Here is a 27,001-nt window from a genome sequence, read left to right as displayed (position 1 = left end):
TGAGAGAGTTAATAGAGCTGGTGATGCTACATCAAACTGAGTAACGGCATAGAATAAGAAATTTAAATTAATTAAGCATAATCCAAGGTGGGGGCCTTGAACCTTGGACCAGACCTTGACATGACAATGATATTGCCTTTTCTAGAGGTGGTCAATCTTTAATCACATTAAACGAAAATTTTCTACCAGCTCCTTAAAAATATGATTTTTACCGTCAACCGACTTTAGGAGCATCACGAAATGTCCAGAATTATCGCGTTTCTAGAGGCAAGATTTCAATTTCTTCAAAGGAACGAAAGAACAAACCCTCACGATATCTATAAAATAAAGTTCCTCATATTTTCAAGTCTTTGACACGCGAACCTTCTTTGCAATGAATGCACTTAGAAAAACCAAACCATTGAGCATAATCGAAAATTAGAATCTCTTAAGCAAGAAACCTATAGGTCCATGCAACAAACATGCTCCTAAGTCCAATCTAGCTTTCATTAAACAGGAAAAAGGCCGGATAACCACGACGCCATAAATTTCTCATTAAGATCTTTATCTGGATGAGGACAGTATATGCCAGCAAATGGATGCGGGTCATGGCTTGAAAGGTGCGAAGGCCACCACTGAGTTGTGTCCTCCAAATCCGAATGAATTAGAGATAGCTGCAAAATACATTGTGGGTATAAGAGGGTAGATAGATAGGGAGGGAAGGAGAGATGGAGAGATTCTGGCACTGCAACTTACCAACATTCACTTCATGCTGTTGCTTTATGTTCGCTACTGTATCAAACTCAACTGCAGGCTCTGGTTCCTGCAATTAGTTGTGGAGGAAGTCTTAATCCAACATAGAGATTGCAGAAATGATCAAGATTTAAGACAACGAGTATGATGGCAGGAAAATGTCGAACATGCTCGATGAAACTCAACCTCTGTCTAGGTGTTACACTTAAAAAGTAAAAATTCTCAGGCAAAAGGCTACTTTCTTGTGATTGTTTAATATTTTTAAAAGTTAAGCACTTGAAAGTGCTGGATCATTGCCTCTTTTTCCGTGTTAAAAGTTGTAACTAACAAAATTATCCTAGAACACATATCTAGTGTACAGATATGCTTGTAATACAATCATATTCATTTTTTTCCTCTTTTAATGTCTCAATTGGTTACTTCCGAAAGAATGGTAAAAAGACATTAATAAGCAACTTGAATGCATGCCATAACATGAATTTTTACACTACTAGAAGTTGAAGATATTGCAAGTATACAGAAAAGTAAGCTATAAGGATCATCCCCATTCTAAGCAATGCATATTAATACTCACAAATTGGTTTATGCTAGGATGCAACCATCCGGTATTTATGGCTTTGACTGTTGCTATAGCTTCCAACCCCCCTGCTGCACCAAGGCAGTGTCCTATCATAGACTGGAAGTAGAAGCACATCAGAGAGAGGAAAGCAAAGAACCTTTGAGGAAATGAAAGGTTGAAAAGTAGTGACCTTGGTTGCATTGATTTTAATCCCAGATGGGTTCTTGAAGACCTGTTTGATAGCATTTACTTCGGCCAAGTCACCAGCAAGTGTGGAAGTTGCATGAGCATTTATGTAGTTAACCTGGAATCAAACATCAATATTCTGTTCAGATACAATGGCAATTCACCAGTTAAGTAGAAATGTTAACAATTCTGGTGAAATTTGTAGGACTTTTAGACGAAGAGGCTCTTCAAATCAACTTCCACTTTTTGCATATCCTAGTAGTTGAGACACTTACTGATTGAAACTAAGTTCCAAGGATTGAGTCTACTCACCAAGCCTAAGGCAACACTTTTCTCAAGCAAACTGAATAGGGCAGCTAGACATAACAGATTTTTGTTCAACCTAAAGGGAGAAATCAAATGACAAAACGTGTACTTCTGCTGATCATGCAAGATAATATTTAAGCACATTTACACGGCAGTTAGAGAAAGATGATCAAAGGGCATCATAAGAAAATGAATAGAAGAAACATCACTCTTTTGGGAGCAAAAGGAAGGTAAACCTTTACCTCCTCTGGTGACACCCCTGCATCTTCAAGACTTTTTTGAATGCAAGATGAAACACCAAGTCCATCAGCTCTAGGGTCTGTCATATGATAAGCATCACAGTTTACAGCACCTCCAAGATACTCTGCAATAATTGGTGCATCACGCTTCATTGCATGTTCCAGGCTCTCCATAACCTATTTTTTCCATTAGAGAATCATTCCATAAAACCAACAGAGAAAAAACAACAAAGAGAACATCGTAAAAAATATTTACTTCTAGAGTGGTTCACAACAACAATAAACAAGGTTTCTGCAGCAATCTGCCCCACTTTGGATATGTAGTCCAGGTGCTAGTTTTAATGTACCACACAAAATACAATAAAAACACTCTCAACAACTCCTGCTGATATGATTGATAAGTTTGTATAACACGTCCTCTAATGTTTGTTTGCATGTTCCCTTTTCTAAAGGAATAAATTTAAGTAATTTAATCAGTAGAAATTTACATAAGCTAGGTCATCAAGATCAAAGAAAAAATTGCTTGGGGTCAATGATTGTCAACATGTTTCTGTATTACCAACAAAAACAAAAACAACAAAACCTTAATCCCGATTTATTGGGGCTGCTACAGAAAAGTAGTGTTTCTGCATCATATTATCAAAGTGAGCATGGTGCTCAAAGACATAATTATTCTTTGAGAAGAAAATGTGAACTAATTGAAAGGCTGAATAGCACCAATGTATAACCAAATGAAACAAATGATTGTTTTCTAGTAGTTGAATGGAGAGTAGCATTAAGCCAGTAACTAGAATATTCAACTAAGAGATAAAGTAGCTGCTAGATTCATGATCTAAATTTCTTCTAGAGAACAATATCAGAATAGGCAGCAAAAGTAAGTGAAAGCATAGTAAAGGACTAGACTAACTAGAGTGCCAAAAATGTTTATTTCAGAAAGAAAGATGAAACTAGAACACTTCAAAAATCACAACTTAGTGCTATTTCAATTGATGAATGTGATAAAGAATCAATAGAGCTTACCAGTACTCCAGCACCTTCACCCATAACAAAGCCATCTCGACCTTTGTCCCATGGCCTTGATGCAGTTTTAGGATCATCATTTCTCTGTGATAGTGCTCTACAGGCTACAAATCCCCCTATACCAATCGGAATAATTGCAGCTTCGGTACCACCAGCAAGCATTATATCAGCCTCACCTCGACGTATATGATTCGCGGCAGCATAGAAGCAGTAATTTGATGTTGCACAAGCAGTTGAAATTGAGTAGTTTGCACCCATGAAACCAATATCCATAGCAAGCAAGGCAGAACCCATGTTTGTTATGGCGTAAGGAATGAAAAATGGAGTTATTTTTCTGTATCCTTTCTCTATAAGAGCCTGAACACCATCAGAGAACACTGTAAGGCCTCCCATGCCCGTCCCCACAAGTACACCAGCTCGCACCTTGTCAATCTGTTAAGAAAGTTATCAGTGGAACATATGTACAGTACCGATGTAAAGAAATGTCCGAGGCAATGTAATGATAGAAGGGTACTGATATTCACAGAACAGAGATTACAATCTACAGAGCACATCTTTTTAATTGGAATACTACCTACAAAAGATGTTGGAGTGGAGGATCTCGAATAGATAAAAGAAAACGGAATAAATGCATATAAGTCAGTTAATTTTAATATGCCACGTAGTTTCTCTGCTGATATTAACTTGAGCTCTGTCAATATATTTCCTTAAAAATAGCACGGTAAAATATAGAACATGCATTAATTGGTACTGAAAATAGACTCTTGTCCTACTAAACCATCGAAGAACAGTAAAAAGTGATAGCAGAACAGGCAAACATCAATAATGCGAGCAAATTAAATCTAAAAAGTCAATATAAATTTCTAAGTTATTCAGAAACCAGGCTGCATTTTATCAAAATGGGATCTTTTTCATCCGGATAGCATCTATCATATCAATGCATCCCCAATTAGACTGTAATCGGATGTTAAGCGAAGACAGTACCTTCTTATGGGCCTCGGTTCCGACGCCAAGTCCGGCACTCTCGAGAGCCTTCTTGCCGCTGACAAGGCAGTACCTCAAGCAGTCATCGAGCCGCCGGTCGTTCTTCCCATCGATGTACCCCTCCGACGAGAACCCCCTGATTTGCCCGGCGAACCTCGTCGGGAACTTCGACGCATCGAACCGGTCAATGAGCCCGATCCCGCTCTCCCCTTCGAGGAGCTTATCGTAGTACACGTCCACGTCGTTCCCGAACACCGAGACCAAGCCCATCCCGGTGATGACCACTCGCTTCTTCGGATCCGTCTCCCTCCGAGGTGGCGTCGCCGCCACGGCCGCGCGTACGACGGCGTTACGCCTCCCCGTACGACGGAGGACACGGTGGCTCGGCGTCGCAGGCTGCGGCGGCGCAAGGCGGAGGCCGTCCATTGGAGAGATGCGGAGGGTTTCCATGGTGATAACCCTAAAGAGCACGGGAGAATGGAGGCAATCGGGAAGGGGATGGACGAGGAGAATATATAGAAGAGGAGAAGAGAGGGAGGGTGGGTTGGGGAGAAAGAAGCTTTAAAGAGTGGCGATACGAACGAGAAGAGAGGGCGGAGGAGGCTAACCAGATTTGGGAGATCCGTTCAAGAAACACTAGGTAAAGGATCCGCTGTTTGGCTTCCAACAGCGGAGAGTGGCAAATGGCGATACCAACGATAAGAGAGGGAGGGGCCTAAACCACGTTTGGGCGATTTGCAGCTGTCATTTACTAATGACATTTATTTACTGTATTATTAGCTGCAGAGTTTGAGTTTTATTTTTTATTTTTATTGAGAGAGAGAAATGTAATTAGAGTTGAATTTGTTGCAAGGAAATTTGAGAAAAAAACAAATTTGAAATCCACGAGCAGAACGTGGAGTTTGAGCTTAGAGTGATTTACATGACATATCAAATGGTCTAAATGTAGAGTTGAATCATAAAGTCATAATCCAAGTGCACGATTCAACTTTCGGTGTTATGTTTCTCCGTTTCATAGTAGTATATAATTTTCATCTACAACTCTTTTGTTGTGGATTTATTTATATAATAAGATACTATGATCGGCAATGACTGTTGTGCCTGCTACCGCTTTAGACAATGGCATAGACAATGGCAATGACAGCAGCACAAGCAAGAGATAAATTTTCACTATTTTTTGTTGTAAAATTTCTCTTGGTTCTTCTTTGGCATTCCTCTTTAGTAATAGGCAAATTGGGTGATAAAGGCGTGCAGTAGACCTCTCATAAGTTTTGCGTTCCATAGAATATGACAAGCCACACAGCAGTGATGACTACAAAAGCCAAACCGTCTTCTTTGCTCACCATATAGAAGTTAAATAATGAACAGGAATGAGAACAACCAGTGTCATTGCACCAAATGATTTAACACTTGGGCAACATTGTTGACCTTTTGTCAAATATTTTGTACTATAATTGAGACAAAGATGAGCCTAAGAGAGGATGGCCATTATATCAGATGCCCTTAGAACAATATAATCAGTGCCGTCGCTGCTCTTGAACTCATTGCCGGCATACTTGGAGTGCAGCACGGTGTTGCCTGGGGTGACCGGCAATGGCTTCCTGCTGCCTTGCTCATCCAAAGGGCCAGGGCCAACGGCTATCACCTGTTTAAGACATACACAACCAGAAAAGGAAGCAAGTGTTATCGAGATCTAGCTAAATCGGCATTTATACTAAAAGTTCAATAGGAATATCTTGAAAATGCTTGGTGGACCACTGGCCATTTGTGTGATAGCAGCTATCGGTGGTGGATTGCCAACCAAGACTTTGCATAACAATTTGGGTTTGACAAAAGCAAAAGTCAAATTTAACAATGCTGTACAACATGGAAGAATTTGGCACATCTTCATAACCTATCATCCAACTGTCAAAAAACTTAAAAAGGATTTTTTTTTTATAACACTCCATCCGTCTTTGAGGATTTTGTAACATAGGATCTTTCTTTTTTCCTAAAATTTTCATATAACTTAATCCAATTAATTTTCAGACAAATGAACATGGACCACCAAGGAATATCCTATTAGAATACCAAAGACAATTTCTGAAATACTTAAATTACCCTTTAGTATGGTACAGTGATTAGATTAAAGAACACGCTTTTAATTTGGTGGAGGGTGCTAAGGTGAAATATGGTTTAAAAATGGTTTGGTTAGTATGTCAAGTCTAGATTAGAATATTTTTAAAGATATTTTAATAATTTGGTGGATGTAGTCATTTACCTTAGCGACTTTTAGAAATGCCAAAAGGAACAACAATAACAAAAGTTTCTCCTTCTCAGCCTACAAGTTGATGACAAACATACAAACAAATTCAGAAAAGCTAAGATACTCACTGTCCCAAAGGAAGGTTTTTCCTTGGCTGCCTCTGTCAGTAGCAAACCACCAGAAGTTTTTTCTTCAGCTTCTGCAATCTGATATACAAGGAAAACAAGAGAGAATTTGTAAAAGGCTATTTGAAATGTCATGAGCATTATAAGATGAATAAATGCTTCTAGTACTAGAAAATCTCATGTTAAGTTACATAATTAACATATTATAACAAGGGAAGACATCAAGTAGATGAAAGTCATCCAAGAACTTATTAGGCACAAACCTTAAGCAGAACACGATCATTAAGGGGCTTGAGGTCTTTTACATCATCGGTTTCAAGAATACCCACAATGTCATCCTCTTTCAAAATGAGATGGTTGGATCCTCCAAATTCCAATTCTGTGCCTGCATACTTCGAATAGACAATTTGGGCTCCAGTCTGCATCCATAGTATATGTTCAGCCACATATCTAGTGGTTACCCATGAATCACTTTATAGAACTTGATCATTTGAAGCAGCAACTAATAAATTAGCAGCTACTTGTTGTAGGGTATCTAACAAGAAGCCTTTGCCTGTGTCACAATAATCTTCAGCCGAGGTAATATCTAGATGGATAATGGCAATAAACAAGTACTTGAGAATCCCAAAAGCTAAATGGGCAACACATCTACAACTATGTTATTATACTCTAAACTCCAAGTTTCTTCACAGGATAACACTTTAGTATTAAAAGCTCCTTGGCTTACTCATCTAGCTATTATTTTGTTCATGTGACGTCCTTTAAAAGATTGTAAAACACTAGAGACCATTATTAAAAAAGAATAATACCTGAACACCAATTTCTATTTTGTTCTTGCCTATGGTTCTTCCTTCTCCAATAGCGACTACCTCGCCTCCTTGAGGTTTTGATTGAGCTGTTGATGGAAGAAATATCCCACCAGTAGTTTTTTCCTCAGAAGACTTAATCTTCACAAGTACTCTGTCACCCAAGGGTTTGATGGAATTATACTGTGAAATTATGAAAAAGTACCAGTCAATGTGACAGCAAATGGTGAAGCAAAGGAAATATGCTGCCACAATACTGATTAAAGTTTACTCAGATTTGCCAATTATGCCAGAAGTTGCAGTGAGCAACAAGTGATGTACACAGTTATTATGTTAGAGCTGTCTGACCAATGCACTCGTGGTTATCCAAACAAGATATAATGAAAATACTGTTACAATTTGGGATGCCAAATAGCTAGCAGAAAGAATGATAACTTCAATTCCTTTCCAATAAATGTGAGGGAAAAATCAATGATATGGGAAATTTCCTATTATAGTCTTCCCGAGTTGATGTTATTTAGTGGTGCTGATGAGACAGAATAAGTGATATGACATTAGGTCTTAATCAACTGGTGAATCCTAGCATAAAATTCATAGGAAAAAAAAAAGAGAAGAAAAACAGTCCACACACAATTTTACGCTACGTAGTTATTAGATAAGAAAAAATGGTGCATCACAGCACTTGACACTTAAATTAAAGATGCAAAGTTCAATACACACATGGAAGTAAAGTGATTTCAGTTCTTATCTGCATAATCATTTACCCCATGAACCTGGGCACAAGGCATACTTGTCCACCAACGGTGTAATGGACTAATGGCAGACTACTGAATACCTCAGAGTTTACGACGACTAACAGTTATTTAACAAAGTGCAATCATAAGTCAACTCCGAAGAATCAACAGCCACAGCAGCAATTCAACACAACAAAAACGTCATATAAAGTACCATTATATCAAACCTGATGATCTCAACAAAAGACCAAACTGCTGTATTAGTTGACTTCTATAGTCAAATTCAGGTGCTAAGATACAGTTATGTGGTCAGAAATTTGGCTAAACCTCTATTAGTTATATAGTTTCCACCTCACTACATCTAGTTCCAGTTCATAAGTAAGCCTAAAAAGCAAACTTTGCAAGTAAATATTGCAACAAAGATGAAGAATACAAACACGTCCAGGACCCACTTACCTTCGGTGCGATAACGGTGGCAGCCTTAACAACCAGTCCGCGAAAGCACCTCCTGTGAAGAGAAAACCCACAAGCTCCCGTGGAAGGAACCTTCAAGGCCGATGGAGAGAGGCGAAGCCCGTCGACAAATGCAAGCCCCCTCCTTGCTGCAGTCGCCGCATCTAGTCCAGTTCCCGAGAGCTGCACCGACGCCATGGATTCACCTGAGATGCAATCACGGCACAGAGATGAGATAAGGACCAAAATTTTTGATAGAATTGGAGGGATGGAAAAGAATCTAGGATTCGGCATGAGATAAATCACGAATATATATTCAGGAAAATTGGAAAAAGTTCGACAGATTACGAACCTTATGACTGGAACGATTTATCCTCGACAATCTCTCCTTTGTTTCCTTAGTAGCAGAAGAAGGAGATAAACCCGAATAAAGAGTAAAACAATTCTCTTGGGAGGCCCATTTTGGTAATAAATAAAAAAAAGACTCGCTTCTTCTGCAAAGAACCTATAATTAAGGTTATTTATCTTCTACATAAACTGTTAAATACTTGAATAATTCTTCCGACAACTTATGATATAACAACTGAATTAGCTTAAATAGAATAATTTTGATGAGTAAACTATTCTGATAAATAAATTTAGTAGAGTGGATCTGATTAATAGCCACTATCTTCTCATATATTGTAATAATTTCTGGTTTAAATATTTGGTGCTATATTGATATGTCAATTGTCAAACACCGGAAAGCACTATATTAATATATCTACTATAGGAGCTATGTAAAGTAAATGAACAGTAATTAGGTAGTGTTTTCTTTGACTGCTCATTAATGGAGCAGAGTCTAACAACAAAAGATAGGGTGCCATATCCAAATATCTCCATGAGAGAAGATAGATTATGTTCCAGATTCATGCACTCCAACAAAATGGCTTGAAAATTATCTAGAACAGATGCAGTTAGAATGATGACCCTGAAGTGAACGTTTGACAACAGTTGGATTCAATATACCCGTTTTGACAATAGGGAATCCAACCATGTCGGACGAAGTCATGCGTTAAGTACAAAGGAATCTGATCTTTACCAGGTAATACAAAGATTATACATTGACGAGATTGTAGAGAACATTGGATTACATGTTAGGCAAATTCATATTACAAATCGGATTGGGCGTCGAAGAATGTGTGTGAAGAAACACGAGACAGATTTCTCAGCACTTGTCACTAGTCAAATGCCTGTACCCTAAGTCACGCGAGCGATGTTAATGCTAATCTCCCATAGTCAGATGTGCATCACTACTGACAATGCACAAAGCTCTATTAGTTTGGCAGCTTCCCTGCATTACATGAACTCTGTCAGTTTTCTACTATCTTGAAGCAAAGGTTTGTGGAAGATGATGACCTGCACACAGAATGCAATTAAATAAGCTCACAGATGCATTTTAGATGCTAGATACTGAATCTTGACCCTTTACACAGGTATTGTTACACGGTTTTCGACAATGCTTAATAGGATGGAGCAATTTGCCAATTTGTTATTTGAGGCCACGTTTGAATGACAACAGTAGCTCAGAATATAATAATAGAGCAAACATGTAATCAAGTCATTGTTCTGTGCTTCTATCTAGTTTTTAAAGATTAATGGATCATGCCTTACCACAAATAAGCTGCAGATCAATGCTTTGATGAAATTCTTGTGCTCTAGTTGTTCAACTGAGAACTACCAAACATTGGTCGCATTGGTATATCTGGAGTAGAATAACCCTGCAAAACATATAGAGAGATGATGCATCTGATTTCAAGAGGTAAAAGTTTTGTTACTATTAGATGAGGATAATCTAAGTATTGATACAAGTCATCAATTATCAAGAACTAAAACTCATACTTTTAATTCGTCAACTTTGAATTTACCATTTACCTACCCAACTCCCAAGAACCTCTAATGGGACTAACAGTAATTTCTCTGTTTTTCTATATTTACTTGAATTAACTTAAACGACCAAATTGACCGTCTTCGTTAAATGGTTGCTGCTACAAATCAGATGCTGTGCATTACTACCGTCAACCCAAAAAAACAGTATGCCAGTATTACCTGACTGGTACCATGGAAACCTTGACGACTCCCATAAGATAACAAAGGAACACGCATCACACTGTCACTGGAAGGCTTAGGGTCAGATTCAACTCCTCTAGGATCCTTCTGTTTTCCTGACTTAGCATCCCTTCTCCACCGCTCTAAGAAGTAACGTTCTGGTAGCTCCTTAATATTTCTGACATCTAGTACTTTCAACACATGACCACATTGAACCCCTATGAACTCGAACTTCTTACAACTGCAGGCAACTGAACAATCAGAGGAGTCAAGTCTAACAAAGTAGTCTTTAGGTTTTCCACCCACAATAATCTTATACTCGGATATTGTCCCAACTTCACCAGAGCTGTAAAGCATACAATCCATGAATACCTCAAACTCTCTCCGGAATATTTCAAATATTGCTGGAGTATACAAGTTAGCAGCTTGTTTTAGCATTTTCGAGGGAGGAACTCTTGGGAAACTTTGACTGGCATGAAAATCAGCTTGTAATTCTGCATATCTGTGTTCATCTACCAACCTTTCATAATATTTAAAGAAGGTCAAGAGATCAATTTGCGGATTCAAGTACTTCTTTAGCACATTGCTCAAGTTCTCACCTTGTAGTGTGCTTTTCATATCAGCACAAAATATTTCCCTACCATATACTAAAGTCCAGCTTTCCCTGTCATCAAAAAGCTTTGCCAACCATTCATTATGCCTAAGATCATACTTTTCTAACATTGCTTGCCATGCCGGTAAAAATTCTTCTTCCTCCTCATACTCAAAAATACATCTGCCGAAATCCTTTGCAAAAGTTTTAGTGCCTTGAAAGACGTGATTAAGGTTCTTAACAGCATTTTGATAGACTTGCCATACACATAGACGATGACTCGTCTCTGGCCAGACTGCAGCTATTGCACTGCTTATTGCCATAGACTGGTCTGTTAAAATTGTTTTTGGTTGTTTTCCACGCATTGCAATCTTGAAAGTCTCGAGCAACCACTTAAAAGATTCTACACTTTCATCATACAGCAATGCTGCACCAAACATAACAAGCTTCTTATGGTGATTAACACCAAGAAATGGTGCAAATGGCCTACCATATCCATTTGCTTTGTAACTCGTGTCCAGACAAACCACATCCCCAAAATAATTAAAATCCATCACAGATTTTGCATCTGCCCAGAAAATGTTGGTTAATTTATCGTCCTCGTCAACTTGAATACCATGAAAAAATGATGGGTCATTAAGCTGCATGCTTTGAAGGTACTTCAAGACTGCTTCAGCATCTCCCACCTGCATAGCCCTCATGCGTTTCGATCGAAGAGTTATCCTATAATCAGCCGGAAGAAATCTAACGTTTCTCTGACTTTCAACCTGTCTAACCACAGGTTCACTTGTGGATTTTGGTGTTGTCCCTGAATCATCTGACAAATCTGCTTCAGTAGCGTGAACTTCAGTTAATACCCTTTGGGACCTTAACATGTGCATTGCCGAAGGAGGTGCAGGCTGATGGTTATGATCTGCTACGAATTCTGTTATGCGAAATGTACCACCTGGTGTAAGTTTAATTGTGATACGTGCAGGGCAACCAATTCTGGTTTCTGGCCTTGGACGTTTCACTTCCTTTGCACCCTTTTTGTCCTTCCGAAAACCTTCTCTTGAGCAAACAAGTGTTCTAGATCTAATAACATTATCAGGGGATTTATCTAACCAACCCTTCCGTACACTGAAACCAACCATTCCAGCATATCTATTGTAAAATTCATATGCTTTATCTTCATTTTCAAACTCCATATCTAGTTCTGGCACCATTTTTGAGCTTTCAACCTCTTGAACAGGGGCATCATAGCCAATGATTTTTCTCTGTTTGCCCTGCTTATCAAAGACAGTATTACTCTTCATTAATAGCTAGAAGCAAGTAACAAAAAATGATATGTCACGTCATGTGTGTACACGAGAGATATATTTACGTTCATCAGAGAGAGACTGTAGCACAACTGAATAAGAAGGATTAGAACAGATGAACTTAGAAGACTTTAATGGATGAAATGTGAAGCCAACAGATTCAAGTTATCATACTATGATACTATCAATGTCTTATCCAAGAGAAACTATAGTACAGCTTATTCCAGGATCTCAGGTGACATCAAACAGAGGATCAAAGCAGTACCAAAAGAAATGAAATCTAGACAGCAGTACATATATTATGAAAGATGATTACTCTTAGCATTATCTCTCAACAGAATATTAAATCAAACAGCCCATTCAAGTCAAAACTCAAGGGCATTTCTCTGATGCCAACCAGAGAAAAAACTTAAAATGAAGCAAAATTATTGTTTGCAAGATTAGGACGAAATCGATGTGCATTGCAAAAAAGGTAAGCCTAAGACATTGTGCCTTTTTGATTTCTAATAAAAACTCATGAAACCTGGAAAAAGAAGCCTCCGTGCATGAGGCTCATGCAAGTGGAGAACACTGACAAGGCAAATTTATATGCAGCCCTTACAAGTTAAAATCTTATTGGAGAGACTGCTTTCACTTGAGCAATGCTACCAGGAGTGGCATGAGGCAAGCATTAACAAGCGACCTCTTCTAGGAAGTTATGACAAAATCTCCACTAAACTTGAAAAGAGCTTAGACATTGAAGAAATCAGAGGATACGGTAAATGAAGATATTCAAAATCCAAGACCAACATAACTAATTAGAAATTTAGAGCTATCAAACATTGATTAATAATTCACTTGCATCACAACATATGATAGTTCTTTCAAAATCTACAAAAGTGAGAAGTGACACCCCCAACTGCCAACCCAGCCAAACTTATAGTACACTATGCAATTCAAAATGAATAGTTTGCGAAATAGCATTTATATCCAACGAATGATATGTTGAACTGTAGTCAGGTCGTCATGGAGAAGTCGTTCTAATACCACGTGTTCTCCACTTCCAGCATGAAGAATAGAGAAAAGCATAATGACCACAATGACAAATCAATTCTACTTTATCTAAAGTATATACCTTTTTCCATGCAATTCCACAAGCGTTGCATAAGGTTCTTCGTCCCTCAGGGCCACGGCGCATATGTGATGTAAATTTTGCATTAATGCCACAGTGGAGACATCTGGCAAATGTTCACAAACCCACTTTAAAACACATATAATCCAAAGAAATGGGCGAATAACTAATCATCAAAAGGGTCCGTTGTTTTTTTTTTTTTTTTTCACCTTGCGGGATCCTCTAATCCGTCGTCGCCGTTGTGATGGACCTCCTGGTCCTGATCCTGCTCGTAAGGCATAGTGGAATCACCACCGTACCTCAAACTCTTGCCTTCGAATGCCGTCGCCTGCTCACGCTCCTCTCAATCACTTGGATTTCCCCCAAAACATAGCAATTTTGAATGAGATCCACCCGATAAAAGAAAACAGCGAGATCTAACCTAACACTGAGATCGAATTCGGTCAATGAATTCGAAGCAAGCCACGAGTCGCAGAGCAACGGAGTTCAAAAATCCCAGGCTCCTGGTTCCCAACCAGCTAGGGTTTCGCCTTTCGAAGAAGAAAAGAGTACGAGCCTGAGCTGTGAAGCGGGCTGGCCACGATAGGAGGATCAGCTGTGAAGTCTAGCACAGCGGAAACGAGAGCGGAAGTGATACCGCCACGTGACACGCGTCCTCGTGTTACCCAAGTCATACGAAGAGGTGCGTAAGGCTGCAAACGGGCCTCAAGCCCATCGTTTGGGCCGTATTTTGGATCCTATCTAGCACTATAACACACACTACTCTTCAAAGAAGGACCCCAAGTCCAAAGCAGTCACACTCTCTACTGACTCAAGTTAATGAAATTGGAACCTTCATGGACACCACTTCAAAAGATCACTCTTTTTTTCCTTCTTCTTCTTCTTCTTCTTCTTCTTCTTTCTATTTTTTATTTTTTTCTCTTTTGACTCTTGTGAGTGTGATCACCTCTCCTATAGTCCTATATCCGCCGAGAAGTACAGCACGCAACTTAAAAAAGCTTATCTTTTTTTGTTTTCTAAATGGCGGCTGCTTTTATTCACGTGTTAGTATGTGTGCAACCAAACGTCAAAAGAAACCTCTAATTACGATCCCCTTGCACCTCATATTGATCACATGGTCTTTTTAAGATGCCTACTTGTCCTCTTGTTAATGTTAATTAACCATAATTTTAGGACCCCGTGTCTTCGTGGTAACGGGGGTTGTTCGTGTGTCTAATAATCCGTCGATACTCAGCATTTGAAGCATAATGAGGAGGAAATGGAAGAGAGGGTCCTTCTAGAAGCCTAAATACGAAGATTATTACTCTCTCTCTCTCTCTCTCTGGATTCTACATTTCCATGATACCGACATGATCTTCAAGCGAGGAGAAATCTAATACCACCACTCCCACTCACCCCAATTCGAAACGTGATCAAATACTGCTAATCCCCATGGATGCACGTGCTTTAATTGTATATTGCAAACGTGGATCCATCTAATTGGGAAGAGCAGCACGCTATAGTCGATCCTCGACCGTGGACACGCGTCGGCTATCCGTTGCCATCTCCATTCTCAACGCGTATCCTCCCCCCTCCCCCCCTCCCCAAATTCTAATATAAACAACCTCCCGACTCCTGCCGTCATCCAAAAAAATTGCAGTGCTCTCACTCACTACACCTGACACGTGTTGATTTTGTTGATGAAATCGGACGTGATGAAGGCCGAGGACAGCGTGGCGACGGAGGCGGCGGAGAGGCGCTACAGGGGAGTGAGGCGGCGGAAGTGGGGCAGGTGGGTGTCGGAGATCCGGCTGCCTAACTGCCGGGAGAGGATCTGGCTGGGATCCTATGACACCCCGGAGAAGGCGGCGCGTGCCTTCGACGCAGCCGTCGTCTGCCTACGTGGCTGCCGCGGGGGCCACCTCAATTTCCCCGACTCGCCGCCACCGATAGCCGGCAAGCGCCCGCTTGAGACGCACGAGATCCAGGCGGCCGCCGCCAGCCACGCCAAGCGGGCACGGTCACCGGCGTCGGCGCCAGCTCAAGAGCGGGATTTGTCGGCGACGTCGCCGAAAGAGGAGGCATCGGATGGGGCCGTGACGGAGAGCGAGCACGTGTTCGACTGGCTTACCGACGTCTTACTTTCCCCGGGTACAGCAGGCGGACCCGGGTTTTTTCCGGCGATCGTGGATTTTTCTTGCGACTCAATGCAGCCGGCGCCGCCGATGCCGGATGACACGGAGGAAATCTCTTTCGGCGGCTTTACTTCCAATTCAATACTCTGGAGCTTCTGATTTATTCATTCAATTATTTGTTAATTTTTTTTTTTCCCAGGGGAGTTTTTTAGAAGTTTGGCAGACTACTTGGTTTGCCGAACAATCAGTCATGCGGCTGGCCGCAAGTTTTGCAGCAGGCTGCCGTTTGGCTCTCCTCTTCGTAAAGTTGGCCCTGTTGCATTCATTGATTCTTTGTTCGCATCATCCACATAGAAAGATTTATTATGCCAACCAAACAAGCAACTAGTCAAGCTTATATTACACGAGTTATATAATACTACTCGATTTACCATTCTAACCTCGTTGATTGCTTGGTCCCTAAAATAAACTCCACTTTCCTAAAGCATGCGCAAGCTGTCACGTGGCCTGGAGCAAGGGGAAAAAAGACGAGAAAGAAACAAAAGGTCAATTGTATATAGATAGATACATGGAATTATTCCAGAAAATGACGAGTATGCCACGATATCGATGGATTGTAGGTGCACCCACTAGATCGGCCAAAGGAAACTGAGGGAAATTTTTGAATAACTTCCTATATTTTCATCAAATTTTTTTAATTAGCATCCCGTAAGAGAGAATTTGCGTTTAACCCTCTGTCCAGCCATGTCTAGTCTTCTAACTAACAATGAAAAGAAAGAATCTAGAGATTGAGAGCAAATAGACACATTTAGCTAAAAAAAAGTTCTAAATTACAAACAATATTAGAGGGAGGATTAAAGATTTTACACTAGTTGTTATAATTTATAAACAATATCACATACATGTTTGGCGGCTCTAGGTGCAAGATTATCGTTCTTTTCAGGTGATGTACCTGGTTTAACTCTGTATCAGCCTGCAAATATACTACTATATTTCATGGGTCAGACATGAGGAGGGATAGCATGGCATCTGCACTCTCAGGGCCATTATTGTTTACACTTGGGATTATGTGCTCTGGTGATATAAACTGCACAAACTCCCGCAGCTCTGTGAAGCTGCAATGTTCACTGTATGGCACCTCATACCTGAACAAAACCAAGCACGCACCCCGGCGGTTCTGAGCATTAGTTTAAACACACACAATTGAATGTCCATCTTGAATGACAGCAAAGTAAATGGACTAGTGCCACCAGTTCATTCAGCCTATCAGAATTTAACTGCAGTTGCTACTTTTGAACATTTGGTTAGCGTACACAAGCCTTTGATATATGAACACAGGACAATAAAGGTTTAAAATAAAATTAGGGTAGTGCATGTCAAGCATATGGGAAGAGCCCCGCGCCTCCAGCATCTACTGTTAGGACCACAAACTGAAATTAGCATCCATAGAAAAGAAGAGCCCAATTTGCCTTCTATACTTTCACTGCATCAAACTAGGCATGTAAATAAGCCAAACTTAATCAAGCCTAACTCTAATTAAATTTGAATTGAAATTAATTTCGAACTTAGATTTGTAATCAAGCTCAAATTAAAATTAATTCGAGCCTATTTCGAGTTTGAGTTTAAATGAGCTACTCAATTAGTAATTTTAAATTATTTTTGAGCCTGAGCAAACTTAAATTAATTTGGATTTGAATCAAATTTGAAATAAAGCCAAATTCAACTAAAAAAAGAGAACCTGAGCAATTAGATAAAAAAATCTAATAGTTCATAATACTCATATTAAATATATATATATCGAGTCATGTAAAGCCTTATTGAGCCAATTTGATCAAGCTAGTTCGAGATCAAGCTCGGCTAGGCTTACTTTTGAGCCAAGCTTGCCAAGCCGGGCTCGAGCCGACTCGATTATTTTGACAGCCCTACATTAGCCAGCCAATTGCAGCCTCCCTTCAGCCGTCCGCCCCAACAAAGTGACCAAGTATAGGAGTTGGTTACAGAGGATCTTATTCGATCAATTCTAATATGATACTAGGGACCTGTCTCAACGAGCCCACTCCTTGCTCATAATTATAATCATCAATTTTCGTGAGCTACAATACTACAAAACAAATTGCATCAATCACCTAAATAATGAATAATAAACCCTGCATATGTTGCAAGGAAGAGCCAAAGACAAAACTCTAAACTACAGTTTATTCTCATGCTGGGCCAGGCCCTAAGTGATCCTCCAGTTCACATGGAAATGATGCTCTGAACATGAGAAATGCATCTATTCGTCAATGATTAAATAAGAGATTGGGACCACAGGCCTAAAGTATGAGAAACTGCGGTATTTTTTCAGTAGGATATCAGGCCAACAATGTCCACGTGCACTGATATACTTTCAACCGCACGAGTTGCTTTATCTAATATGCTCTACCACGTCAATAAGCGTAAAGTTCTTATGTTATTTGGAGGACATCTGAAGTTCAATCATGTAAGTAATTCTCTGATAGCATAGAATGTTATTTGCTATAATTTTCATCTAGTATTTAAAGTTAATAGAGGATTTATGAGGATCATTTCTTAAAGAAAAGAAACAAATAGTAGCATTTCAGGAATGGCAAAGCTATACCTGATGATTGTGCCTTGCTGCCACCTTCTCCCAGGAGTCCTTTTTTTCCCTTTTCCAAAGGTCCAACCAGTAGGAGAGAATGCAACTATGAGATCAAAGCGGTCCTAAGCAATATGATAAACATCAAATAAACTAGAAACACTGTAAGACAAGGCTGTACAGTTGCCTTGAATTATGGGTTACTTTTATTCAAACTACAAAGAAAACATAAGAAATAATGTTCTCACAGCGTATTGGTTGGAAATATATTTCATCCTTTTGAAGCTTGCTAGAGTCCACATGGGAACAACATGAATGTGGCTCTCCATTTCATTTGCTGTAAACCATTGCATATCCTCCTCAGGAAGCTCCAAGCACCTCAACAAACGCAGCTTTGCAGAACCTACATAAACTTTCTTCTGAAGCAGACTAGCAACCTCCAAAAACAGCCTCTCTTTTCCTGAAAATAAATAAAGATAGCATGATATTATGCACCAAACTCACAAAAAGAGTTGAAAGAACAACAGAAAGAGATACGGAGAAGAGTACCTATTGTATAGCTACCAATCAGGAAGAGAGTTTTTGGGTTGAAAGCTTCTGCTTGAATGGCCTCAATGACAAATTGTATCACAGCCTCTTGTTTTGGAAAGTCATACTGCATATAAGAGCATTTTATATGAATTTTCTATTTGAACAAATAAACGTAGCTATAAGTACAAAAGGTGCAGCACATCAGTTCCTTCTGAAAAATGACGCACTTGAGGATTACAGTAGGTTGTGTCCAGGATAAGGGTATGGATATGAGACGCCTTTAATATAGAATTGCTAACCATCTCTGAAGAAAATCGAAAGTCTCCAGTGTGCAAAACAGCCTAATGGATCCAAATAAACCAGAATTATTTCAGAACAAAATAAAAAGTTGCAACAAACATGAAAAGGTAAAGCTTCTTAACAATTGTCATGCCAAACTTATTTCCATGCCCTTAGGATCCTATCATCTTACCTTACTGTTAGGTGGTTCAAACAGAATAATGATAGATCCAGGGCAATGGTTTGCATCAAAGCATGTCAAGCTAACACCTGCAACGATGATCTTTTGGTTGAGAGGCAAGATCTGCATTCTCTCCCATGGTACACCAATCTTGAGATTTACAAGATGAGCTGTGATTGAGGAACAATATATCTTCCCACGACAGAAATGTCTTGTCAAACCCTGGTAATCTTCTCAAAGGAAATATAATAAGTATCTCAGCAAGATCTCAAAAATTTTATGCAGGTGTCTTGAGCTGGCTAGCCAGCAAAGCTAGCTTGTTTACTGAATCGCGAGAAGGATTTTAGTTCAAAAAAATGACAGTATCATATTGCACGCTGTGAGAATTTGATACTACAAAAAAACCTCATAACCATTGCCAATCAACTTAAAAGAATTTGAATAATGAAAATTTATGATCATAAATTCTTTATACTGAAGATCTAATACATAGAATCCAATTTAGTAGTATTTTAGAATATGAGTCCTGTCCACCAAAAACATTACAAATTTCTTCTAAAAATGAAGAATTTGTAAATTGTAATGCAACTTCTATTCTTTTGGTCCAACAAATATTCTAAAATCTTAAGCATTCTGAGAACGGTTAGACAAATCAGTAACTAAATTACATTTGATATGAATTGATCACAGTAGTTATCAACTGAAAGTTTATAATTGACTTACGGTCTATGTGGAAGTGTGTTAGGAACCAGTGAGAGCAGTCTCCTCTTAAAAAACGAAATGCATCCTGCAAACAGAAAGAATAGCTAAATCAGCATATGATTAATCTGTCTCAATAAATGAGGCATGTCTCTGGTGCATACACAGCACTTGTTGAACAGACTCAGAACGTTCCTAGGTCAATTATGAAGCATTATTCTCATTACAGTTATCATTGCTGGATAAACGATATAAAAGGAAAGTGAATACAGAAATGGGTACTGACAATAATGAACAGTTAAAGGCCATAGACAAGAAAGAGAACATAGTTTAACATTTATTAACCCAAGAAACATTAATACACCAGAGAAATCAAGGAGCTTTAAGGGACTAAAAGAATTGAGATCTATAATTGCACCCATTACAATTTCAACATATCATTTGGTAGACCCTGGAGAAAGAAAATTTTGCCGTTCTTTAGAAGAAAAAATATAAGTCAAATTTGCAGATTTCAGAAATCTAACCAACGAGCACATGTAAAGATACCTACAAATTACTGATGGTCCTACCATTTAATTACATTGAGACTAGCCACCAATAACACCACTACCATGTTAAACTTGAAATGCAGTATGCAAATGAATGGTCTGAGATGTAAGTCTATGTTGCAGGTACATCATCTACCAGAAAAACCTCAGTTACCAACATTATTACATCAAAAGGGTTAATTGGACCTACTTCTCTATTTCATTTTTCTAATTAAATAACAAGCCACATACTCGAAATACACTCATTCAAAGTCATGAATCGTGATCAATATCAACGATGGCTGTGCTAATGGTGATACGGCACCTGGCACGATGTGTGCCGGTGGCACATCCCCTGCCGATCCATGCTGATGTAGAGTTTTTTTTAAAGTAATTCTATTTCTATCAATTATCATTAATCAATTATAGTCATTTTCTTTAAAAAAAATAATATATCAAGTAGAACCCAATTTTTTTTAAGTATTTAATATTTCCATCGATCAACTTTACTCATTTTCTTATGATAATGGTGATGGTGATAATAATGAGACTCAATTTGGAACAGATAACGATGATAATAGAGATAAGACATGCATCCATACTACATAGTCTTTTTAAAGAAGTTTGTTTTTATAGACAAAGGAAACTTTACACATGCCACCCAAAATTAAAAGCACGATGCTAGACCTAAACAATCACAAAGCAACATTTATTAGAGACAGAAAAAAGAAAAAAGATTATCTCAAGATCAACATGATTATAATCAAATAATTGAAGGACTTAAACCTACCGATCATCAAATTCATAGGCTCTATTATCTATACTAGCTTCTTCTTCCTCCACCTAGTCCTAGTATTTGTCCCGTCACCCCTTATCTTCTTCAGACCTATAGCATTGACGTTGAGGTCTTGTATCAAGTCAGCGTCTCAAGACATTATTCAGATCTAGATCCTTAGGCAGTAATCATTTTTTCTTGTTTGTCTCCCTGTACTAGCTGTAAGTTGGCAAAACATCGAGCACTTTCTTTTTCTCTTAATCAAAGTATCTCTAATTCCCTGTTAGATTTTAGATCTTGTACACTCTGACATTTGGGGCCTCGTTCCTCATTCTTTTGGTCTTAACTTTCTCTATTATGTATGCTTTATTGATGATTTCTCTCATATCACCTACATTTACTTCATGCGCTAGCGCTCTAAGGTATGTCACATCTATTGTGATTTCTCTTTCTCTTATATAGTTTGTCCTCAATTTGGTCGATCTATTAAGATTTTCTAATTTGACAGTGCTCAAGAGTATATTTTCTCTTAATTTCATTTTGCTCATGCTTCTACCAGCACTCTACCTCAATAGTCGTGTCCCAAAGTTCAGAATGATATTGCCGAATTAAAGCATTGTTATCTTCTTGAGACAACTTGTGCTCTTCTTTTTCAGACTTTTGTACCTCATTTTTTATTGGGCTGAAGCCCTTCTTACTGCTCTCTATTTAATCAATCAAACTTCATCTTCAATCTTCAATGATGTGACCCTATATGAGCGTCTCTATAGCACTTCACCATCTTATAGTCATCTTCATGTCTGGATGCGACTGCTTTGTTCTTCTTCATCTGAATGAACAGAACAAGTTGTCCCTTTGAATAACTTAATACGTTTTTTTATGATATAGTCCTGAGCATAAAGGTTATCGTTGTTATGATACTTATGCTCGTCGTTTTATGATATGGCATCATCGTTTTATGATATGGCATCATGTCACTTTTCTAAAAGAGATACCCTTCTTCACCTCGGATGCTTTGGCTCCTTTGAACTTATCCTTTCTTGATCTTCCTGCATCTATCCTATTTTTTATCCCCTCAAATGTCCCTCCCTCAGCCCCACAATCTACTTTCTACTTACTTGATGCTCTTTGGTCCGTAGACACTTCTCTATTATCAGTTCCATATGTCCCCCTAAAACGCTCTCTGGCTGAGGTTTCAACTCTTCCAAAGTACCTCTCTCCTATGACGACCCTATCATACTTCTACACTCGCAAGTTGTGTATCCTTTTTATACCTGAGACCCCTCTACTGATAGTATCCCTTTGATCATGTCATCCTCTACTGTAACAGCTCCTACACCCACTCATTGTTATCCATAGCATGAGCGTCACCTTCCTGATTTGTATGGTATTCTGATATCTTCCGCTACAAACCAGTTAGCTAAATATCTCTCATGTAGTTGGTTTTATCACTCAATTCATACGAGCTCCTCAATTAACCCACTATACTGCTATTATACGTATTCTTCGATACCTTCGTGGCATTATCATTCGCTGTCTTTTCATGCAATCAACTTCCATCTTAGCTCTGCAAATTTATTTTGATAAAGATTATGCTGGTGACAAATCTAATTGAAAGTCTACTACTGGATTCTATATTTTCTTAAGAGATTCCCTAATCTTTTCACATAACAAGAAGCCGAATGTGATATCTCTTTTTAGTACGAAGTCAAAATATCATACTATATGTGTGACGAGTAAGGAGATTATTTGGTTTCGTTGTCTCATTAGTGATATAGATGTTCCCTTACCTCTCCTAAGCTTTTTTCATGTCAACAATAACAGTGCTAAAAGCTCGCTGAAAATCCTATTTTTATGAGAGAATAAAACACATTAAAGTCGATATGTACTACATTCGTCAAGAGTACCAAACTAATATCATTTCGCTCCATCACCTCAGCACTAAGGAGCAAATTGCCGACTTATCACAAAATCTCTTCCCCTTCCTTGCTTTGAGCATTTACTTAACAAACTATCGATTTATGATACACCTTAAGTTTAAAAGGGGGATTAGAGTTTTTAAATTACATATTATTTATTTATCTTATTTTATGATGACATTGTATATATAGAGCTTTGCCCCCTCTTTCAACAATCAATTAATACATTCACCAAAATTCTCTTCTATCCTTCTCTCTTTCTCTCCAAACCCATGCTAGGTTTGGATCTTCCATTGTTTTAGAGCCCATCAAAATATCTTAGCCCAAAAATAAGAGGAAGTATTAGAATATAAATTAAAAAAATCCTCATCCTCTAACAGCTTAAATTTTTAGAGTAGTCGATAAATTATATTGATTAATTTTAGTCTTCTACTAGTGGATTTTACCTTCTTACTATAGATTCTCGCAACATTATTTCTTCTTATAACAATAAATGTACAAATGACTGAGAAAGAAAATCTCTGAAGGCAAGAAAATTAAGAAAAATAAACTTGATTAAATCAAACAAGGACTTTTTTTAATGCTTCTAATCCCAAGTAAAGATGATAAATTGAAAAGCTTTGTCCAACGTATGTGCAATTGCACAAAAATCAAAGTCCTAAAACCATGTAATTCAAGTCTTCACATGAATGGTACTAAAATAAAAATGAATAAATGTTTAGATGCATGCCCGCCAGTCATTAGGTCCATTCAAAAGAGGCCCATTTATGCTACATAACATCTAATCAATGAATAGCACAGATACAACATGATAAAATTCAATCCTCAATGCAAATAAAAAATTTCTACGAATATTACTTCTTTCTCTTTTTTGCGTGCCAAACTGGATTAGTTTAGTTTATATTCATTTCTTATCTCACGAGTTCTTATTCTATCCCATGACTTGCATTACCAAGCCCACCTACTCTTAGAAAGCTTCCACAAAACATGAAAGCATGTACTTTGAATCATATTGTATTCATGAATCAATCACGAACATGAAAACAGAGGACTTTGCTAACATATAAAATTTCAGTTCAAATCTATGTACAATGGAGAGATTGAGAGCAACTTGCACAGAACAACTAAAATGCTTGATTATAACTCAATGATAGCACAGCGTACCACACGAAACGGTGTTCCTGGAATGCAACACCAAAGGGGTATATCTCTAGTTTCCACTTTACCAACAGATTTCTTATTAGTGGCTCTCTTACTAGCTGAAACCTTCTGGCCCTTCTCATCAGGTGGTTTCTGGAGGCTGCGAACGTTCTTATTAAAAACAGAACCTCTGAAATATTCTGTGATTAATTTATTCCCAGTAGACAATTTTGCAGTCTCCTTATTAGCTAGATTTGAAGAGCTGGTGTTTGTCTCTTGGATGAAGTCATTTAATTTCCGCAACTCACTGAGTGCACGGACAATCTTTTTTCTAGGTCCAAGTGCAGCAATTCCTATATTCAGAAGATCCTGCAATAGTGTAGAAGGCCAAAAATTAGCTTCTCAATTGATATCCACAATAGAAAGAAGCCAGCATGAAGTGACATAGCATCTTAAGCCTGTAATAGTCAATAAATAGATACCACAACAGATGCAGGAAGCGCAGGCTTCTCAATAAGAAAACTGGTACATGCTCATAAACGTAGAGAAAAGAGTAATCATTAATCACACGTAGCAAACCTCTTCCGTTAGCCATTGCAGGGATTCCCAATCAATCTCTTCTCTGACAAAAACTTCCTCATATCTAGATAATCCCAAATTCTTCAGAAACTCAAGAACAGAGCTGATGCCAACATTTTCTTGTGGTGAAGTTGATTTTGTTTCATGATCAGAATGAGTTACCTGCAAAATGGGTTCTGTAGTAATGTGAATATATTTGAATGATGAGATTTTGGCATATTATATTTTGACTAATAAAGCCAATGATAAAGGTGCATCTGTACATAGAAACAAACTACAATATTAACAGATAAATAGAACATTTTTATTCTTGGTCATGCCACCACAAGTATTTCATTTCTGATCATATTTCTCTAATAAAAGTTTATCAGCATACTTTTATGTGACAAACTCTCATTTGTGAATTCATTGCATTGAATATTTTAGAAATATATGGTATTTATAGATATATAGAGAACTTCAAAACAAGGTCTGCCAACTTAAATATTATGACTTGCATTACTAGATAGAAGTCACCTCTAGCTAACACTTACACAAGAAAAGGATGGAGACAAATTTGACATTCTAACTTGGACTCAAATAAATCTTAATAATTAAATCAAATCAAATAGACTAAGATATGCACTAGATGTCCCATAGCCCATCCTTTTTTATTCCAACGCCCCAAAAAGCATTAAATGTAATGCATTTTTTTCCAAAAGAAACAGCATGACATGGCTAAACAACTATCTCACAATCAGACAAAATTCATGAACTAAAACAGCACCAATCTCAAATACGAAGATAGGCACTAGATGTCCCATAGCCCATCCTTTTTTATTCCAACGCTCCAAAAAGCATTAAATGTAGTGCATTTGTTTCCAAAAGAAACAGCATGACATCGCTAAACAACTATCTCACAATCAGACAAAATTCATGAACTAAAACAGAACCAATCTCAAATACTCTCTTTCAATTGTAACAAGAAGGATTATGTGCAACAATGTAACCACTAAAAGTATGCTTAAATGCAAATATGTAAGATTGTCTTGTGAAACTTGCAAAGAATTGTTCAGAGATTCACCTCCACAGTTCCACAATTGTCCAGGCAGTTATTCGTGTGCACCTGCCGTAACTCTTCACTGAGTTCCGAAATATCATCTCCACACAAAGGACACTCTATTCGGTCACTCCACTGCAACTCAGATATCTCAACAGGCAGCTCATTCCCGTCTAACTCAGAAGCCTTCACATTCAAATCACCTTCAGCATCAACCTCTGAGCATAGATTCATCAATTCATTTAGCTGTGTACCTGCCTCAAAATACTCGCCATCATCACTTTGTGAACAACTATGTTCATTTTCAGAAGTACCAGACTGCGCTTTCAATTTCAATAGCCTTGATTCAATAGACATTAAATAGTAATTATCATTAGGAACCTTTAATTCACTGTCCCGTGTTCCCTCATTTTCTGTTGCTTTTAGTGCAGTTGATGCCCAACTGAACGATTTTTCTCCCCGAATCCTGTACTCACTATCGTGATTTCTCCCAAAATGTTCCGATTCTATTGATGTCCAAAGACACGATTTTCCGACCTTATTCTCTTCCATTTTCTCAAATCCAGAAGACATATAGCGATCACATATAGATGTGGCAGGGTTTCCCCTTCCCGCTTCCACTACCTTCCTCTCCTCGGGAGATATATCAGAAATAGTAGAATCGAATTCCGGGCATTTGGTGATTGGGCGATTCTCCTTACCGGCGGAAGCACCTGATCTCGGCCTCTTCTTCAGGAAGACGCCATTAGATGGTTCCAGCGGTCGAGATCTAGGGTTTCCGACGGCGGAGAACATGAGATTTTGGTCGATGGAGCTGGGTTCGCTGAGGTTCCGCAAATCGTCATCGCCGTCTTCCGCCATTAGGGTTACGGCTCGGAGATCGGAGCCGACAACCCTAGATCCTGTCAAAGATTTGGCACTTGAAGGCATCTTGAGAGAGAGAGAGAGAGAGAGAGAGAGAGAGAGAGAGATGAGCGCGCTATTTGATATTTTGTAATTTGGTAAGGAGGGAAGAGAAGAGGAAGTCGTGGGATGAACACTCGCGGTAAGAATGACCGCCGTAATCCAAGACTAAGAACCTCATATAAGGATTTGGGCCCTGGAAAAGAAAAGGGTTCTTACTTACGATGACCCATATAAGGCC

At 38.6% G+C, this 27,001-nt stretch overlaps 5 protein-coding genes across 11 annotated transcripts; 1 reads left to right on the top strand and 4 right to left on the bottom strand.

The window, feature by feature from the left end:
- Nucleotides 1–289: 289 nt before the first annotated feature.
- LOC140777393 (3-oxoacyl-[acyl-carrier-protein] synthase I, chloroplastic) lies at nucleotides 290–4,651 on the bottom strand. The gene is made up of 7 exons (XM_073121466.1): nucleotides 4,027–4,651; nucleotides 3,043–3,474; nucleotides 2,026–2,199; nucleotides 1,482–1,595; nucleotides 1,307–1,408; nucleotides 736–802; nucleotides 290–653 (listed from the first exon to the last, which is right to left on the bottom strand). Exons 1-7 carry the CDS (start codon nucleotides 4,474–4,476, stop codon nucleotides 586–588), a joined length of 1,407 nt encoding a protein of 468 aa, XP_072977567.1. The 5' UTR covers nucleotides 4,477–4,651; the 3' UTR covers nucleotides 290–585.
- A 684-nt stretch (nucleotides 4,652–5,335) lies between these two features.
- Nucleotides 5,336–8,892, bottom strand: LOC140777528 (20 kDa chaperonin, chloroplastic-like). The gene is made up of 6 exons (XM_073121692.1): nucleotides 8,742–8,892; nucleotides 8,393–8,595; nucleotides 7,206–7,385; nucleotides 6,660–6,815; nucleotides 6,400–6,477; nucleotides 5,336–5,671 (listed from the first exon to the last, which is right to left on the bottom strand). The coding sequence occupies exons 2-6, from the start codon at nucleotides 8,585–8,587 to the stop codon at nucleotides 5,498–5,500; spliced, it is 783 nt and encodes a 260-aa protein (XP_072977793.1). The 5' UTR covers nucleotides 8,588–8,595; nucleotides 8,742–8,892; the 3' UTR covers nucleotides 5,336–5,497.
- Nucleotides 8,893–9,465: 573 nt separating this feature from the next.
- On the bottom strand, nucleotides 9,466–14,367 carry LOC140777526 (protein FAR1-RELATED SEQUENCE 5-like). Of its 3 annotated transcripts, XM_073121691.1 has the most exons (6): nucleotides 13,900–14,367; nucleotides 13,688–13,806; nucleotides 13,482–13,584; nucleotides 10,478–12,334; nucleotides 10,043–10,149; nucleotides 9,466–9,787 (listed from the first exon to the last, which is right to left on the bottom strand). In XM_073121691.1, the coding sequence occupies exons 2-5, from the start codon at nucleotides 13,756–13,758 to the stop codon at nucleotides 10,087–10,089; spliced, it is 2,094 nt and encodes a 697-aa protein (XP_072977792.1). In that variant the 5' UTR covers nucleotides 13,759–13,806; nucleotides 13,900–14,367; the 3' UTR covers nucleotides 9,466–9,787; nucleotides 10,043–10,086. The 3 variants fall into 3 exon arrangements, with proteins under 3 accessions (XP_072977792.1, XP_072977790.1, XP_072977791.1); XM_073121689.1 differs by having other exon boundaries at nucleotides 13,688–14,367; XM_073121690.1 differs by having other exon boundaries at nucleotides 9,466–9,722; nucleotides 13,688–14,366.
- A 730-nt stretch (nucleotides 14,368–15,097) lies between these two features.
- Nucleotides 15,098–15,917, top strand: LOC140779898 (ethylene-responsive transcription factor ERF017-like). Its single transcript, XM_073125224.1, has one exon. It carries the CDS (start codon nucleotides 15,158–15,160, stop codon nucleotides 15,749–15,751), a length of 594 nt encoding a protein of 197 aa, XP_072981325.1. The 5' UTR covers nucleotides 15,098–15,157; the 3' UTR covers nucleotides 15,752–15,917.
- A 102-nt stretch (nucleotides 15,918–16,019) lies between these two features.
- LOC140779897 (uncharacterized) lies at nucleotides 16,020–26,788 on the bottom strand. 5 transcript variants are annotated; one of them, XM_073125220.1, is made up of 11 exons: nucleotides 25,882–26,788; nucleotides 24,819–24,980; nucleotides 24,264–24,608; nucleotides 19,903–19,966; nucleotides 19,192–19,409; nucleotides 18,947–19,060; nucleotides 18,738–18,843; nucleotides 18,437–18,648; nucleotides 18,210–18,313; nucleotides 16,545–16,737; nucleotides 16,020–16,099 (listed from the first exon to the last, which is right to left on the bottom strand). In XM_073125220.1, exons 1-10 carry the CDS (start codon nucleotides 26,785–26,787, stop codon nucleotides 16,587–16,589), a joined length of 2,382 nt encoding a protein of 793 aa, XP_072981321.1. In that variant the 5' UTR covers nucleotide 26,788; the 3' UTR covers nucleotides 16,020–16,099; nucleotides 16,545–16,586. The 5 variants fall into 5 exon arrangements, with proteins under 5 accessions (XP_072981321.1, XP_072981320.1, XP_072981323.1 ...); XM_073125219.1 differs by lacking the exon at nucleotides 16,020–16,099 and having other exon boundaries at nucleotides 16,117–16,737; XM_073125222.1 differs by lacking the exon at nucleotides 16,020–16,099 and having other exon boundaries at nucleotides 16,117–16,737; nucleotides 18,210–18,294.
- Nucleotides 26,789–27,001: the final 213 nt, after the last annotated feature.

The sequence above is a fragment of the Typha angustifolia genome, chromosome 15 (genome assembly GCF_048772165.1).
Source record: "Typha angustifolia cultivar Huaian chromosome 15, ASM4877216v1, whole genome shotgun sequence".
In the NCBI taxonomy this organism is placed as follows: Eukaryota; Viridiplantae; Streptophyta; class Magnoliopsida; order Poales; family Typhaceae; genus Typha; species Typha angustifolia.
This window is presented reverse-complemented; position numbering and strand designations above follow the sequence as displayed.

What these genes read in the sequence shown, in the direction of transcription:
- LOC140779897 (XM_073125220.1), bottom strand. Translation starts at nt 26,787, where the DNA reads ATGCCTTCAAGTGCCAAATCTTTGACAGGATCTAGGGTTGTCGGCTCC. An exon ending in CAGGAACACCGTTTCGTGTG is followed by an intron (nt 19,967 to 24,263) that starts GTACGCTGTGCT and finishes TTCTGTTTGCAG; the next exon opens with GATGCATTTCGTTTTTTAAG. An exon ending in AACACACTTCCACATAGACC is followed by an intron (nt 19,410 to 19,902) that starts GTAAGTCAATTA and finishes TCCTTTGAGAAG; the next exon opens with ATTACCAGGGTTTGACAAGA.
- LOC140777393 (XM_073121466.1), bottom strand. Translation starts at nt 4,476, where the DNA reads ATGGAAACCCTCCGCATCTCTCCAATGGACGGCCTCCGCCTTGCGCCG. An exon ending in TTAAAATCAATGCAACCAAG is followed by an intron (nt 1,409 to 1,481) that starts GTCACTACTTTT and finishes TTCTACTTCCAG; the next exon opens with TCTATGATAGGACACTGCCT. An exon ending in ACAGCATGAAGTGAATGTTG is followed by an intron (nt 654 to 735) that starts GTAAGTTGCAGT and finishes TGTATTTTGCAG; the next exon opens with CTATCTCTAATTCATTCGGA.
- LOC140779898 (XM_073125224.1), top strand. Translation starts at nt 15,158, where the DNA reads ATGAAATCGGACGTGATGAAGGCCGAGGACAGCGTGGCGACGGAGGCG.
- LOC140777528 (XM_073121692.1), bottom strand. Translation starts at nt 8,587, where the DNA reads ATGGCGTCGGTGCAGCTCTCGGGAACTGGACTAGATGCGGCGACTGCA. An exon ending in CCACCGTTATCGCACCGAAG is followed by an intron (nt 7,386 to 8,392) that starts GTAAGTGGGTCC and finishes ATAATTTCACAG; the next exon opens with TATAATTCCATCAAACCCTT. An exon ending in AAATAGAAATTGGTGTTCAG is followed by an intron (nt 6,816 to 7,205) that starts GTATTATTCTTT and finishes CTATGGATGCAG; the next exon opens with ACTGGAGCCCAAATTGTCTA.
- LOC140777526 (XM_073121689.1), bottom strand. Translation starts at nt 13,758, where the DNA reads ATGCCTTACGAGCAGGATCAGGACCAGGAGGTCCATCACAACGGCGAC. An exon ending in GTGGAATTGCATGGAAAAAG is followed by an intron (nt 12,335 to 13,481) that starts GTATATACTTTA and finishes TTTGATAAGCAG; the next exon opens with GGCAAACAGAGAAAAATCAT. An exon ending in GTTTCCATGGTACCAGTCAG is followed by an intron (nt 10,150 to 10,477) that starts GTAATACTGGCA and finishes TATGTTTTGCAG; the next exon opens with GGTTATTCTACTCCAGATAT.